At 36.2% G+C, this 13,540-nt stretch overlaps 1 protein-coding gene across 3 annotated transcripts; it reads left to right on the plus strand.

The window, feature by feature from the left end:
* Window positions 1-2,424: 2,424 nt before the first annotated feature.
* On the plus strand, window positions 2,425-13,305 carry LOC148735794 (uncharacterized). 3 transcript variants are annotated; one of them, XM_088755176.1, is made up of 11 exons: window positions 2,425-2,586; window positions 3,175-3,335; window positions 4,599-4,709; window positions 4,912-5,214; window positions 6,373-6,493; window positions 7,344-7,508; window positions 9,719-9,780; window positions 10,272-10,318; window positions 10,728-10,831; window positions 11,497-11,553; window positions 12,223-13,305. In XM_088755176.1, the coding sequence occupies exons 3-11, from the start codon at window positions 4,677-4,679 to the stop codon at window positions 12,306-12,308; spliced, it is 978 nt and encodes a 325-aa protein (XP_088611302.1). In that variant the 5' UTR covers window positions 2,425-2,586; window positions 3,175-3,335; window positions 4,599-4,676; the 3' UTR covers window positions 12,309-13,305. The 3 variants fall into 3 exon arrangements, with proteins under 3 accessions (XP_088611302.1, XP_088611303.1, XP_088611301.1); XM_088755175.1 differs by lacking the exon at window positions 3,175-3,335 and having other exon boundaries at window positions 2,426-2,586; XM_088755177.1 differs by lacking the exons at window positions 3,175-3,335; window positions 4,599-4,709.
* Window positions 13,306-13,540: the final 235 nt, after the last annotated feature.

The raw sequence follows: 13,540 nt of genomic DNA on the forward strand, positions 1-13,540 counted from the left end.
GAATAAACAAAAAGAAATTAAACCTCTATCGGAAAAGCCATCAGCATATTGGAAAACGAGAATACCCTGGGGACGAGGTTTAAGAAAGTTGGTAATGGGAATTAGAGCGTGACCTGGCACCACTTATACAGCTCAAACTTCCGGTTTTTCACGCTTTGGTCGAAGAAAAACAATTCTTACAACGCAGTACACAATGTTTCGAGACATTTGCCACTCGTTTATGAGTGTAGGAGAACTAACATTTGTGGTAAAACGAGTTTGGACAATGATAGACTATAGGCATTAAACAGATCGACCATCTTCCGCAATTTTGGAATTTAAGAGGTGAGTGTATTATTATATCGTAATTTTGTATCGTTAGGTTGTTTTCGTTAGCTTCAATTCATGATTTCCAGTGAATTTAAGAGTGGGTCAGTAAGGGGGGTCAGTATGGGGTCAGTAGGGGGTCAGTTGACCCGGGGTCAGTGTTTTGTCCTAGCCCAGTCGAGAGACTCTTTCCAGCTAGACACAAAGGGATTTAATGCGACTTTTATTCATCGAATTCCTTCGGTTACTGTTGTGAAATTTACGGTAGAAATGTCCACATTCAAGGGACTTCCAAACAATAGGCGAAAGTGTATTTAGAGAAGAACTCAAAACTTCGCTTAACGTTTCACAAACGAACAAATTGCGCTGAAGAATTCAGATATTAGCGATTGAGAGTCACATTGATTAACATAATTGTTAACTGCAACTACCTCTCGTTTTAACTTTCTCAGTGACTTTTTGGGAAGGATTATTGAATTACAAATTGTTTCTAGGCCGCGTTTCAATCTTTTTAAAAACAAATTTAGTGCCACACAATTTATCTCGAAATCAATTATCAGTTCATTGTTTTGGGAAAAAATTAAAAAGCACCGTGTGTTTAGTTGAAAACATTTTTGGGCTTCTTGTTTTCCAAAAATTCGTGCCTATTCCTTTGAATATGTTTAATTTTGTCTATTATAAGATGATATGATAGCATTTAATAGAGACTTTCACATTAAACTCCATCTGAAAACCTTAGGATAAACATGTTTTTCAATCTGGGAGAGTAACATAAGATAAGATAAAATTTGATTAACTAGATAAATAATTAAGGATGAGAAGAAAACTCTCGAAAACTATACATTATTCAATAAAGCATTCCCTATCATCACAATATAGGGACTGACTCCAATAGCGCTAACCAGCTCAGATTTCCTTAAAAATATTGAATGAAAATAAAAACAAGCACACCGAAACAGTAACCGTTATACTTTTAGAAAATTTGGGTTGTTTCTCTATTTTCTGTCTATCTGTTTATCTTCTGTCTATTTTCTGAAGTTTTAGTCACCTTAATTTGGAATGGTTAAACTACCAACTTGTTTTTCTTAGAATTAAACTTTTTGAACTCTTTGTTGCTTCAATAGCAATCCATAGCCACTGTCCCGCTGCTACTTTAAACTCACTCTACTTATCTGGACGGCAATTCTGTCGACAAGAATATTCGATTTGACAGAAAACGTGTTGCTATTTCGATTTTTGCTAACATGTTAATTTTAAATAATCTGTTCATGTTGTCCTTCAGCAGCATTGTTGAAATATATACAAATTAATCGAATGGAGCCTTACACTGCTGTAAAAAGTAAAATGTTTCATAAAATCCGAGCTTTCGCCTATCAACGGCATCATCAGGGATAAGAAAATATTCCGGGAGCGCTAAATATCTTTTACACCCTTTGTTTAGACGGTCCATCATTAGAGCTTTTATCATATTCCATTTACAGTTTATTTCTACAGCTTTCACACATAGTCACGTCTTTCACACACTTCACCACACACTCTTATATATATATATATATATATATATATATATAACGCTCCCAGAAAAATTTCTTATCCCTGATGATGCCGTTGTTCGGCGAAAGCTCGGATTTATGAAAAATTTTACTTTTTAGAGCAGTATAAGGCTTCATTCGATTAATTTGTATTTATTTTAAATGTTTACCAATTGGTAAATCTATTTTTTCGGTCTGTTATCTTTTTTAAATAGGAATTTCATAAAATACTCATATATATCTTTCATGTTTAATTTTTCTTTTGTTTCTTCTTGGTTTTAGATTTCATGTTTACTGGGCTAGGGTTGAAAACACAAACTCAGAGAATTGTGACATTGTTAATTTTTAATCACATCCTCTGTAAGACAGACGTTGGGCGCTCCACTGTTTAGATGTAGACGTTCTTTGTTTTGCTGGATTTAGTTTATCAAGACGTTAAAAGAAAAATTGTTAATTTAAAGTTGAACGATATCTCGTGGTTAATAAAATTGTTAATTTTTAATGGCATCTTTTGTATGACAGATGTTGGGCCGACCACCCGCTGTCTTATTGTATCTAGTTTATTGAGATTCCAATAGCAATATCTTTAGTTTTAGCTTCTCTTTCGAAGCAGTAACTTCCGTATTTTTTATCTTGCTATATAGGACCTCTTTAGCCGGATTGCACAAAACGTTGTTTAGTCCTATTCGCCGTCTGTACTCGAATTTCGCAAGCTCTTGCGAGGGATCTGAAAGGTGCCTCACATACGGTAGGTACACTCTGATGATCTATATTATTGTGAGAAGTTTCCAACGGTCATGGTGCGCTGAGTTTGGCTGCACCAGCCAGCGAGTATTCCTTAAAAAATCTTCATTGTATTGTTACCCGCGTTTTGGCAATAAAATGATAAATCACAATCTAAGCCTTTAGCATTGAGTTTATTTCAATCAAATATTTGTTACCTCGTTATTTCATTAGAAAACCATGCTGCTGTGTTATTTTGTCCTGTTCATCGTCATATGGCATGTACAGCTAAGCCAAGTCAGTGGGCAGTGCCATTGCGATCTCATATTCATACCAAAAAAACGCAATTTACTAATCTATCTACCCTAGTGAAAAATACCTGCAAAGTTCAACAAATTTAATCAACTTCACTTCCTCGATAGCAATAACAAACGCAGTTCATTGCCTCGGGATGATTTGGAAAAATCCAAAGCACGTTGGCTTGAGCGTTTAGTTGAAAACATTTTGGAACTTCTTGTACCTGTTCCTTTGAATATGTTTCATCTTTCACTTCTAAGATCATATATTAGCATTGCTGCAAAACAAATATTTAAGCTTAAGTGTTTCATTTCAGCTCCACCCATCCCAAGTTCTATTTTTTATTTCCTCCCCCCTGAGGAATTAAATGTGTTTGCCAGAGCAGCATGTCCTGAAGCTCGTTTACTGGGCTGAGACAGAAATTTGAGAAAACACAAAGGTGGATTTGAATGGCTATGAGCAAAAGGCTCATAAAAGGTACAACTATTTAATTTCGTAGCCCAGTAAAGGTGAGGGCACTCAAAAAACAAGAACAAATTAAAGTTTACAAACGAAGAAATTCTACCGAAGCAACATGGGAGGGTGGGGAGAGAAAAAAATACATCTTTCACCCGACGAGACAATGAATGAATGGCGCAATGGGGCGTGATGCTCTGGCAAACCTTAAGCTCCATAAGGGGGGGGGGGTTCATTTAGCTCATCCCAATAACCCCTTGGTAGATACCATGATGCTGTCACGCAATCATAAGGAACCGCCCGCATATTCAAAAACAACTCCACAGGAGGAAGGGCATAGAATTCCTATTTGCAAGCAAATATTTTTCTTTCTTGTATCATTAAATTTTGCTTAGAAACTAACACAATAAACCTTATCTAAAAACTTTTGTTCACTTTCTTTGAGTAATGATAAAGATCAAGACGGAATTTCTTATGCTGGGCGGGCAAAATGACATAAGATAGATTTAATTAACTAAATGAATAATTGAGGATGCGCAGAAAATACACGACAAATGTAGATAATTCAATGAGGCACTCCATATCATCGCGATATACCGCTAGCCAGTTGAGATTTCCTTTAAAAAAAATTAAATGAAAATAAAAACTACGAAACAAACCGAAACAGTAACCAACACACTTTTGGAAAATTGCGTTGTCGCGGGAAGAAGGACACAACGCTAATCATTAGTTTGTTCTTTTCTTTTTCCATCAAGAATTGTTTGTGTTTTTTCTGGTGTTTTCCGTTGAAGATAATGGATCTCTGACAGTTATTTTAATGATTAAAATTAGACATCTGAATTGGAAATGGCTAAATTACGGACTTGTTTTTCTTAGAATTAAACTTTTCAAACTCTTCATTGCTTTTATAGCAAGCCACTGTCACGCTACCACCTTAAATTCACTCTATTAGCTTTAACGGAAATTCTATTCGACAAGAATTTAAAATTTGTATAGGTAATCATATGATTTCGAGTGCAATTTGGAATAAATAAGCACGAGTAAATTTTTTCAAAGACTAACAAAATTGCACGAGCCCGTAGAGTTTTCATGCTAGGGTTGAAAATACAAAAATTCAGAGAGTTGTGCAATTTCGTGTCGTCAATGACATTATTGATTTTTAATGATATCTTTTGTATGACATATGTTGGGCCTTCCACCAATTAGAAACAGACGTTCTTTGTGTAGTTTGATTTAATAATTGGGACGCTAAAGCAATATCGTTAATTTTACCTTCTCTTTCAGAAAGGACCTCTATAGCTAGATTACACAAGTCGTTGTTGAGTCCTGCTAGCGGTCGGTACTCGAATTTTGCAAGTTCCTATGGAGGATATTAAATTGTCTCACATATGGAAGGTACACTTTGAGGAGCTATATCAATTTGAGAAGTTTCCAATGGTCATGGTTCGCTAAGTTTCGCTTCACCAGCCAGAGAGTATTCCTCAAAATCTTCCTATTATTCACAGTCGCGTTTTGCTAATAAATGATAAATCATAATGCACGCCTTTAGAATTTAGTTTATTTCAATTAAATATCTGTGTTTTTGTTATTCCATCAGAAAATCATGCGACTGTGTTCTGTTGTCCTGTTCATCGTCATATTCTATGCACAGCTAAGCCAAGCCATTGCGCAGTGCCGTCGCTCCACAGATTCGGAGTATGGTCATCACCTTTCTCGTCACGTTGTTTCAACTCGAAAAACTTCCAGTATTACTGAGTGTGTGATGATCTGTTCGAGCGAGTCTCGATGCAAGAGTTTAAACTTCCATTTAAAAGACAAGGCATGTGATTTGAATGATGCAAACAAACATACTCACCCAAAAGATTTTGGTGCAAAGGAAGGTTCAGTTTATATGAACAAGGTATGGCACTGATGAATTCTACAGAAATAAAAGAAAAATTAAATTTCTTCTCTGGCTCAGCCATTGCCAGAAATCTGGGACAATATGGTGGAGACGGTTCTCGTGTTACAAGCAAAATGGCGCCGAAACAGTATAAGAAAATGTATGGGAAAAGATTGTTTTTTCAAAATAGCTGTCTAAGAATGGGATATTCTTTCGCTGCGTACTTGGAAATGCAGCCTGCATCAATTAAAGCCTCCATCGCTACGAAAAAGAAATACTCAAATTCAAGCCTACCTTTTCCCAAGGTATACGAGTAAGCTCATAATTCTGACTCCATTTTCCCATACAAATTCTTAAAATCTGTTTCGACTAGGTGTTACAATTCTTTCCGGGAAGCTCTTTGTATTTTCACAGAGCTCAAAAGCCAAATGCGCCATTTTTGATTACCCCAATTTTAGGAAGGAAGAACACGAAAGATACAAGTCCCAGTAACTGCACAATTTGGCCGCCATTTTCCTTGTTTTGACGTCTTCTTTGGCTTTCTGGGATAGAAAGTTACCACGCCTTTCTCTCGTGCGGTTTTACAAAAATAGAAAGTTACGTGTTCACTTCACTTCCCCCGCCGCCATAATGAATTGTCTGTAATACGATATACCGCTGACATTTCTTAAAGGGCTCGAAAAGTCCCCGATTTCTGGTACAATACAATACAATATTCTTTATTTAACGAAGGTGACCTAATTAACCCAATGAGTTATCTAACTTACGGCCTTCACAACAAACCCACCATTACACCCCAGGGGAGGACATCCATCACACAGTAATCTCGTGTGTGGAAATTAACGTCTCCTACCCCAACCCTCCTACCCCAAACTTTGCGAAAAAAAATACACTTTTCGTTTTAGGGTTCATTGCTTCACGATCTTGACGACCCACGAGTGAATACATCCAGACCCAAATAGCCGACAATAACGTGTTTTGTTTTATAAGATGCATTTGTGTTATTGACCAATCGTATTGCCTGGATGGTTGCATGTCAAAAACGGCGCGATCCAGAGAGCAAAAAAGTAACCTTAAAGAAATAAATAAAAACAGATGAATACATGCATGAATACATAAATGATTGAGTACCTGAAGCTGTTTGCCCTATAAACATCTATAATCTATAATCTACAGGATGATGAGTTCAAATCTTGCTCGGAAATTCTAAATAAGTGGCCCCAAGCGGAAAGCGGCTACTATTGGATATATATTGGGAATAGAAACGTACAAGTCTACTGTGATATGAAAAAACATGGTATGTATAAAATGATGAAATCAAAAGCAGAGTAAACTGTAATGAAAACACTTAAATTCTGCCTCTAGTGAGAAAGAAAGACTATACGTTCTGTTACTATGCTTTTCTTAGTGGCAGTGTTGCTGTACTTGTAATTCAGTAGGGGAAATGCAGCGAGGTTAAATCATCGCGTATTCCAGTAGATAGATAGCCTCTTAGCACCTTTTCAATACCACGTATCTGATGGACTTGGATGTTGAAGAGCAAATTTGAATAGTCCATGCCAGAAAAGTATATGCTATACCTGGAATATATTGGTCTGCTATATTTTGTCAAGGTCCATAGGAAACCGTCCCGGGAAATAAAAAGAAAAGCAAGTAAAAGTTGTTTAGAAGGACTGAGAACTAGTCTGACCACGAAAAGAAACCCGCCATGTTGTTTTGTCTCACTAGTGTGGCTAGTTATTTCGTTAAATTAAATGAGTTAAATTTATAAAGAATTGTTTTGCTCTGAACCCCGAACTCGTTTGGAAGAGCAAAAGTGGATATTAAAGTTTGGTTGTTTCTCATATGTACATTTCTTTTATTTGGGTTTTTTCTTTTTTTCTCTTTTCTTGCTACAAGAGATGTTATCAGCAAGGATAACTACTTCAAATTTCTTAAGAATAAGATCGTAAAATTTCCTGTTAATTTTCTTGGAGAGTTCGTCACCCAGTGCGCATTCTGTTTGTATACTTGCCATTATTTTACTGGCTGACGTTTGTACTTATCAAACATAGACAACAAAAAGACTAATTTGATGACATAAGTTACATTATAAATGACAAGTGGCCACATAAAAACTAATTTTACTTCATTTCGTCATTCACCAGGTGGTGGATGGTCCTTAGTTGTGAGTATCAGCTCAAAGAATAACGATCACCTTCGAAGCGCAGCAAACAATTGTCTCAACCTCTCGCTGTGTGTTCCCTTTACTGACCAGGACCGAGGACGAAAACTGAGCGACAACGACATACATGAGCTAGCAACGACACAAGGTAAATATGGAAAAGACAAGATTACAATAATGATAAAATTATATACTAGTATAACATAGAGTCGATCCACTACACTCTAGTTGACATACTGTGTTTGAATATTTCTTTTGCTTTATGCGGTATATTTGTAGACATGTATGCCAAGACCCCCCTCCTTCACTCAATATTGCATTCGTCGATCCTAGGTTGTAAGAACTCGGTCTTCTGCTATTCATAACCCCGACCGGCGTTACGAGAAACACGTTTAAGCTAGACCGTGGCCAGTAACAAAGTGATTAGTGAAACAGGCCGAAACAATTGGTAATGTCTGCGATCTGATACCTGAAAGCCGGCTGTAAATGACAGTGTCTCTAGGTTTCTTCGTATTTGGAGATTGTAAAAATTTTACATTTTTTAAAAATTTTTTTACTTTTTTTAATTTCGTTGTGTAAAACAAATAATAGGTTAACAAAATGGTTAAGTATTATTATCTAAATGGTTGTGAAGAGAAGATGAATGCTCTGTATTCAACTATTATTTTACAAGCTGAGATTATTTATTCACTTTTTCTTTTGGTAACAACATTTGGACGATATATATATATATATATATATATATATATAATATATATGTATATAAATATATATAATTCATTAAACAGACTAGGAGAAGTCGTGGCTGTGAAAAAGTGCTCAATGCGGGTTGCAGAGCGTTTTAACTATAATTTGACTTTATAGCACGGTATGTTTTCCATCGATAATAAAAACCGTCTGACGATCGCAGCGCAAGCTGCGTGAAACTCAGAGTAACGGTGAAACGATCTTCCTGTCATTAATTTATAACCGCTATATAATTTTATATATATATATATATATATATATATATATATATATATATATATATAACATTTGGATGATACAAATTTAACAATTATTAGCCGAAGGCGAAGTGAATATTGGTGAATATTCCCCGAGATGAAGTTGAGGGGAATATTCACCAATATTCACGAGCCTGAGGCGAATAACTGTTTTAGTATAATTACTCAGGTGATTATAGAAATGAGAAAAAGGAACGTTAAATTTTATTTGTCATTGTCACGCGTCAGAGAACAACTGAGCGAGAGCCACTCGAACGGACAACAGACTATTTTTCTTGTAAAAAGTCCCGTCTTTCCTCCTGACTGAGACGTAAAATTTTGACAAACATTTATTCATCTCGTTGACCTCCACTGCCTCAAAGTCAGTGGTAAATTCGGTTTTTTGTTGAAACTATTCTGTTACGTAAATAAAGTGTTGCGGAAATTTAATATAGATCTTTTGATTTATTCATGCATGTCGAAATATTAAGCAAAATTTTCACGGGAATTTAAATGGTTTCTTTGTTACGCTTGGCACAATTTTCACACCTTACCTTTGAAGAGCGTCATTCCAAACTTTGTGGCGTGTTCGGTATTCCTCGAAATGGTATTTTCTTTCATTAAATTAATTTCCTCTTCAGACACATCGACAAAGCGCGAGGCGGCCATTTTGAAACTATAATCACCTCGTCAGAGGTGATTATAGCGGAATATGACGCCATTCTTGACCAATAAGAGCGCGAGAATTTCTATAATCACCTGAGTAATTATACTAAATATATACATATATGTATATATATATACTATATACTATATATACAATTCAAACTGACTAAAATGAAACACACATGATTCCCTGTAACTCTGAGTTTCGCGCTTTTGCACTCATCAGACAGATTTAATGATATAAAGGCTGAAAGTTTCTAAAGAAGCTGCGGACGATGCTAGGTCGGTGGGGGTAATAAGGTAATTTTGTTATATCAACTAAGTTCGAAATTGTAAATTGGCCACCGTAACGAGTAAAAAAGCTGACTATTCGCTCTGACGAAGGGCTAACGCTCGAAACGTAAGCTTTTCCACTCATTACGGTGGCCAATTTACAATTTCAACTTAGTTGATACAACCAAATTAGATTTAATAATATATATGTATATCTTGGTTTTAGTCTATCCTTGCGGTAGAGTGCTCGATGCGTTTGCGAAGCGTGGTATATCTGAAGATTGAACTAGTCTATAAGACAACTTTTTCTGTTATATTTAGATATATGTATCAAGATGATTTCTTAGAAATATATGGGTATAGGCTTACATAACTTGAAATGGGCAACCAAACACTTCTTTTTATTACAGTCAAATGTATGTCTATGTCCTTCCAGGAACCTTTAGGGTTGATGTGTTAAAAAGTGATGGCATTTTCCTGCATACAGTATTTTATCAGGTAAATGTCTGACACTCATTCATCTGACGATTAATCCTTCTTTTTTAACTCATGGACTTATCTGTTTACCAATTATCGATTGCTTCTTTTTTTCTTGATAATTTTGCTAGTTAGGCGTATTTGAAAACAATTCTTTTTTTTATTTGATGTCAAATGCAACACGTCATTTTGCACAAGATGACCTCATAAAAACTGTACCGAAGCTGGAAGATGATAAAATTCATTTAAAACCAATACGTTAACCCATAAATTGAACAAAAAATTTTCAAAAGAAGAATAAGATCAGTTGGAATATTGCAAAAAACAAAAACAGGAAAGATAGAATCAACTCAGCCAAAACACCCTCCTTCAATCTCTTCTCCTTTTCTTAGTTCCAGATCATTCCATTAATAGTAAGAACATGAATTGTAGTTAATTTAAGAAGACAAGACAGTTAATTGAGCTAATGACGACCACACCGTAAGATAATGTCCCTTTTTCTTTCTTTTAAGATACCCAGTGGGCCAAACAAATTCAATTCAGCGTGCCATCAGGGAAAGTAAGTTTACTATTTTTTTTCCATTAATCGTTTTTGCTCCGCTTGGTCTCTGCACTTTAAGCAGCAATACCAAGTATCAATCTAAGATAGCGCATGTATCAAGTAAACAGGGATCACAATTGCTTATTGAAACAACAAAAACTCTCTTTTCTTCGAAAACATGGAGTGGAAATCAATATAACACGGGGCTAGAGCAACAATTGGCACGGGGATAAGGATAATCGTTCTGCATATCAATTTGTCCCCAAAAGCCTTCCCGAATTCACGATACTTCCTAGATACAAACAAGTAAATCTCTTTCTTAGTGCAAAAGTATGAAAGGCTGAATGACCACATTTGCATATAAATGTAGATATAAGGCTGGTGCTTGACTACATCTTTTGAAAAACAGATAATTCGTTCATTACAGTTGTCCCCGAATTATCATATCCCATTCTTTTCCGTATCACTGGGAGACTAACACATGCACCAAGATTGACGTGGGATATTTCATTTGGGGAGGATGCCACATGGGTAAGTAAACGCGTAAGAAATCTTTTTTCAGCGCCTTTCTTGTTTGCAGGGCGTGTAATAGCCTGTTCAAGGCGACTAGTTAGACAAGCTGGACGCAATCGTAATACGGCATAATAATAACGGCGGAGCCAAAATCGAGCACCGTTAAACGTCTGGTGCAGCACGGCGTGTAAGTAAAACATTATCTTCCGTTATGAAACAAGAAGAGATGACCCGGACCAAGTAATCCACGAAAGTATCCAACCGTGAGGTACTTGCAGAGACAAATGACGTATATTTTAACTAAACTATTTAAACGCTGATAGTTTCTAAAGAAACTGTTTGGGGCTGCGTTTCCCACCAATCACGTAGCTCCTTTTTTTACCGTTAGAATCACACATAACCCACAATTCCTCTATTCGCTCCGACGAAGGGCTAACGCTCGAAACGTCAAGTTTTATAATCGTAACGGTGGCCAATTTACCGTTTAAACTTTGTATTTAAATTTAAATTAAACTATTTTAAGTCGAGCAATCACACCAGAATATCAAAGCAGAGACATTTATACAAGAAGCCAATCAGTACAACGCCAAAAACTGCAACCGACCAAGTTACAATGAGTTTTGTTTCTCAGTATACGACCATCGTTTTAATTACTGTGCGAATTTATTCATCAATAACTATAGTGTTTGATGGATATGATAACGGAGAGTGCGGCCAGCGCTGGTCTTCATCCCAGATTGGTGAGTAATAAAATCTCCAGTATTATTAGGTAACTCAGTCAAGTTATGAGATGCAAATATTCGTCTAAATGTTTTGTAGAGCTGATCATAGTTAATGGAGGGGACCCTCTATTAATTATGAGCTGACTTATGGACATTTGTTCACTTCTTTCTTTTGACAAAACAAAACTAAGCGTTACTCTTAGAATATCACACAGATCGAGTTCCTTCAGATGGATTCAGGCAACAGCGCGATATCAACTCTCTTATTTATTTCCTTTCTCTTTTCTTTCACTTTTTTTCTTTTGTTTTTGATCACGAAATCAAGGATGGATGGGGGGAAGGGGGGGAGGGGGTTTGGAGGATAAAAGGATGAAAATTGTTCAAGCCTGATAAGCAGTGTTTAAATTGTAATTCTGGCATCCTTACCCACCCTACATGAGTAAACAGTGAAATGATTAGTCCGTGGCATTACCCTGAAGGAGATGGCCCTTTTTTTTCAATTTCCTTTTCCTTTTTTATCAATGGTAGTTCCAAGGAGGAGCTCGATCACTGCTTTTTTTGGGTGTTCGATAGTTTAACAACTTAATTTCACAATTGATAGTTAAAAGGATTAGATTAAAGACAGCCCAGGTTCCTAACAGGTCACATAAATATCACGTTTCCCTCGATAATTTTTATCTCAAACAGGTAACGGAAAACGTGCTCTGTATGGTCACACATGTGGCAGCTTTGGAATATACAATAACAATGCAGGAATGATGTACGTGAAGTAAACATTGGAACAGTCATTCGCGTAAATGAACCAAATGCAATACGAAAAGTTACTGTTTAATCGTAAATGTATCAGGGGAAACGGAGCAGTTGATATCTTTTAGCATAGAATGACATTGATAACAGCAACGTAGTTAAAAAAAAACTTAGTCTATCATGACGCAGGATGAATAGAAATCGATAGCTTTGTAAATAACAACTCTCTTTACTGTTTTGTGCTTTAGTTCGCCTTCATACATATAAACCTTTAGTTCATGTATGGATTAGGCAAAGAAATGCACTTATGATAATTGATAACAATATTTATTATGATTACTAATGGATTTAAGAGTTGAATTCTATCAAAGTAAGATTCAATTAAGGTTTTATCATTTAAGGCAAAGCTTTAAGATTGTTTAGATTTCAGGAAAATGCTGAATGGTAAGGCAGAAAATGAGGCTCAACCATTCATTCTTGGGCGCCATGCACAATTTTATGTCACGGTTAATTTAAGGGAAATCCATGTGTCACATTCTAAGTTTTTCAATAGATATTTTGCCATTCGGACTGTTTCCACGGAAAGGTACATACATCAGTACATTATCGTCTTCTATGCGCATAAGAAATATAGACAGAATAAATATAATAAAACATTGCTATATAAATGTATAAATGAATATCACATATGTGTGAGCTTAGGGATGAGTCCAATGTAAATTTGAAGTGATCAAGTCACCCGAGTTCGCAAATTTCATTTAGGAGAAGCAGCCTGTAGTTTTTCATGTTCGAAATTATATTATTGACAGGAGCGTTTTACTGGGAGCTAAAACACTAGTAGAATCCATACGACCAGCACGTCCAGGTACCGAGTGGCGTATTTTCCGTATGTAACACGAGTGGTCACATTGAGCGACGACGTCACGATCCCGCCTATTCAAATTTTGCTGAATGAACTCTTTTTTTGTCGATATCTTCCTTTCACCAGAAAATTAAATTAAATGATTTCTTCCGGTTGACAAAGCTCTAGCTCTGACTTTTATGGCTATGCAAGTTCATCAAAAATTGTAAAATACCGACAATGAATAATGTTTTCAACCGCAACCTAATCAGTGTAATTTCCCGCTCAAAACGAGAGTTCACAAATTATTTACTTGCACCGCTACTAGCCCACGCGAAGCCCGCGTATAATGCCTAACCTTGTGCCCGTGGTATTCTGCACTGAGGCTCGCATCCGAGTATGCGTACTTCATTAGGT

This window comes from Stylophora pistillata, chromosome 3 (genome assembly GCF_964205215.1).
Source record: "Stylophora pistillata chromosome 3, jaStyPist1.2, whole genome shotgun sequence".
NCBI classification, from domain to species: Eukaryota; Metazoa; Cnidaria; class Anthozoa; order Scleractinia; family Pocilloporidae; genus Stylophora; species Stylophora pistillata.

What these genes read in the sequence shown, in the direction of transcription:
- LOC148735794 (XM_088755176.1), top strand. Translation starts at nt 4,677, where the DNA reads ATGGAGGATATTAAATTGTCTCACATATGGAAG. An exon ending in AATTGTCTCACATATGGAAG is followed by an intron (nt 4,710 to 4,911) that starts GTACACTTTGAG and finishes TTATTCCATCAG; the next exon opens with AAAATCATGCGACTGTGTTC. An exon ending in TGAGCTAGCAACGACACAAG is followed by an intron (nt 7,509 to 9,718) that starts GTAAATATGGAA and finishes ATGTCCTTCCAG; the next exon opens with GAACCTTTAGGGTTGATGTG.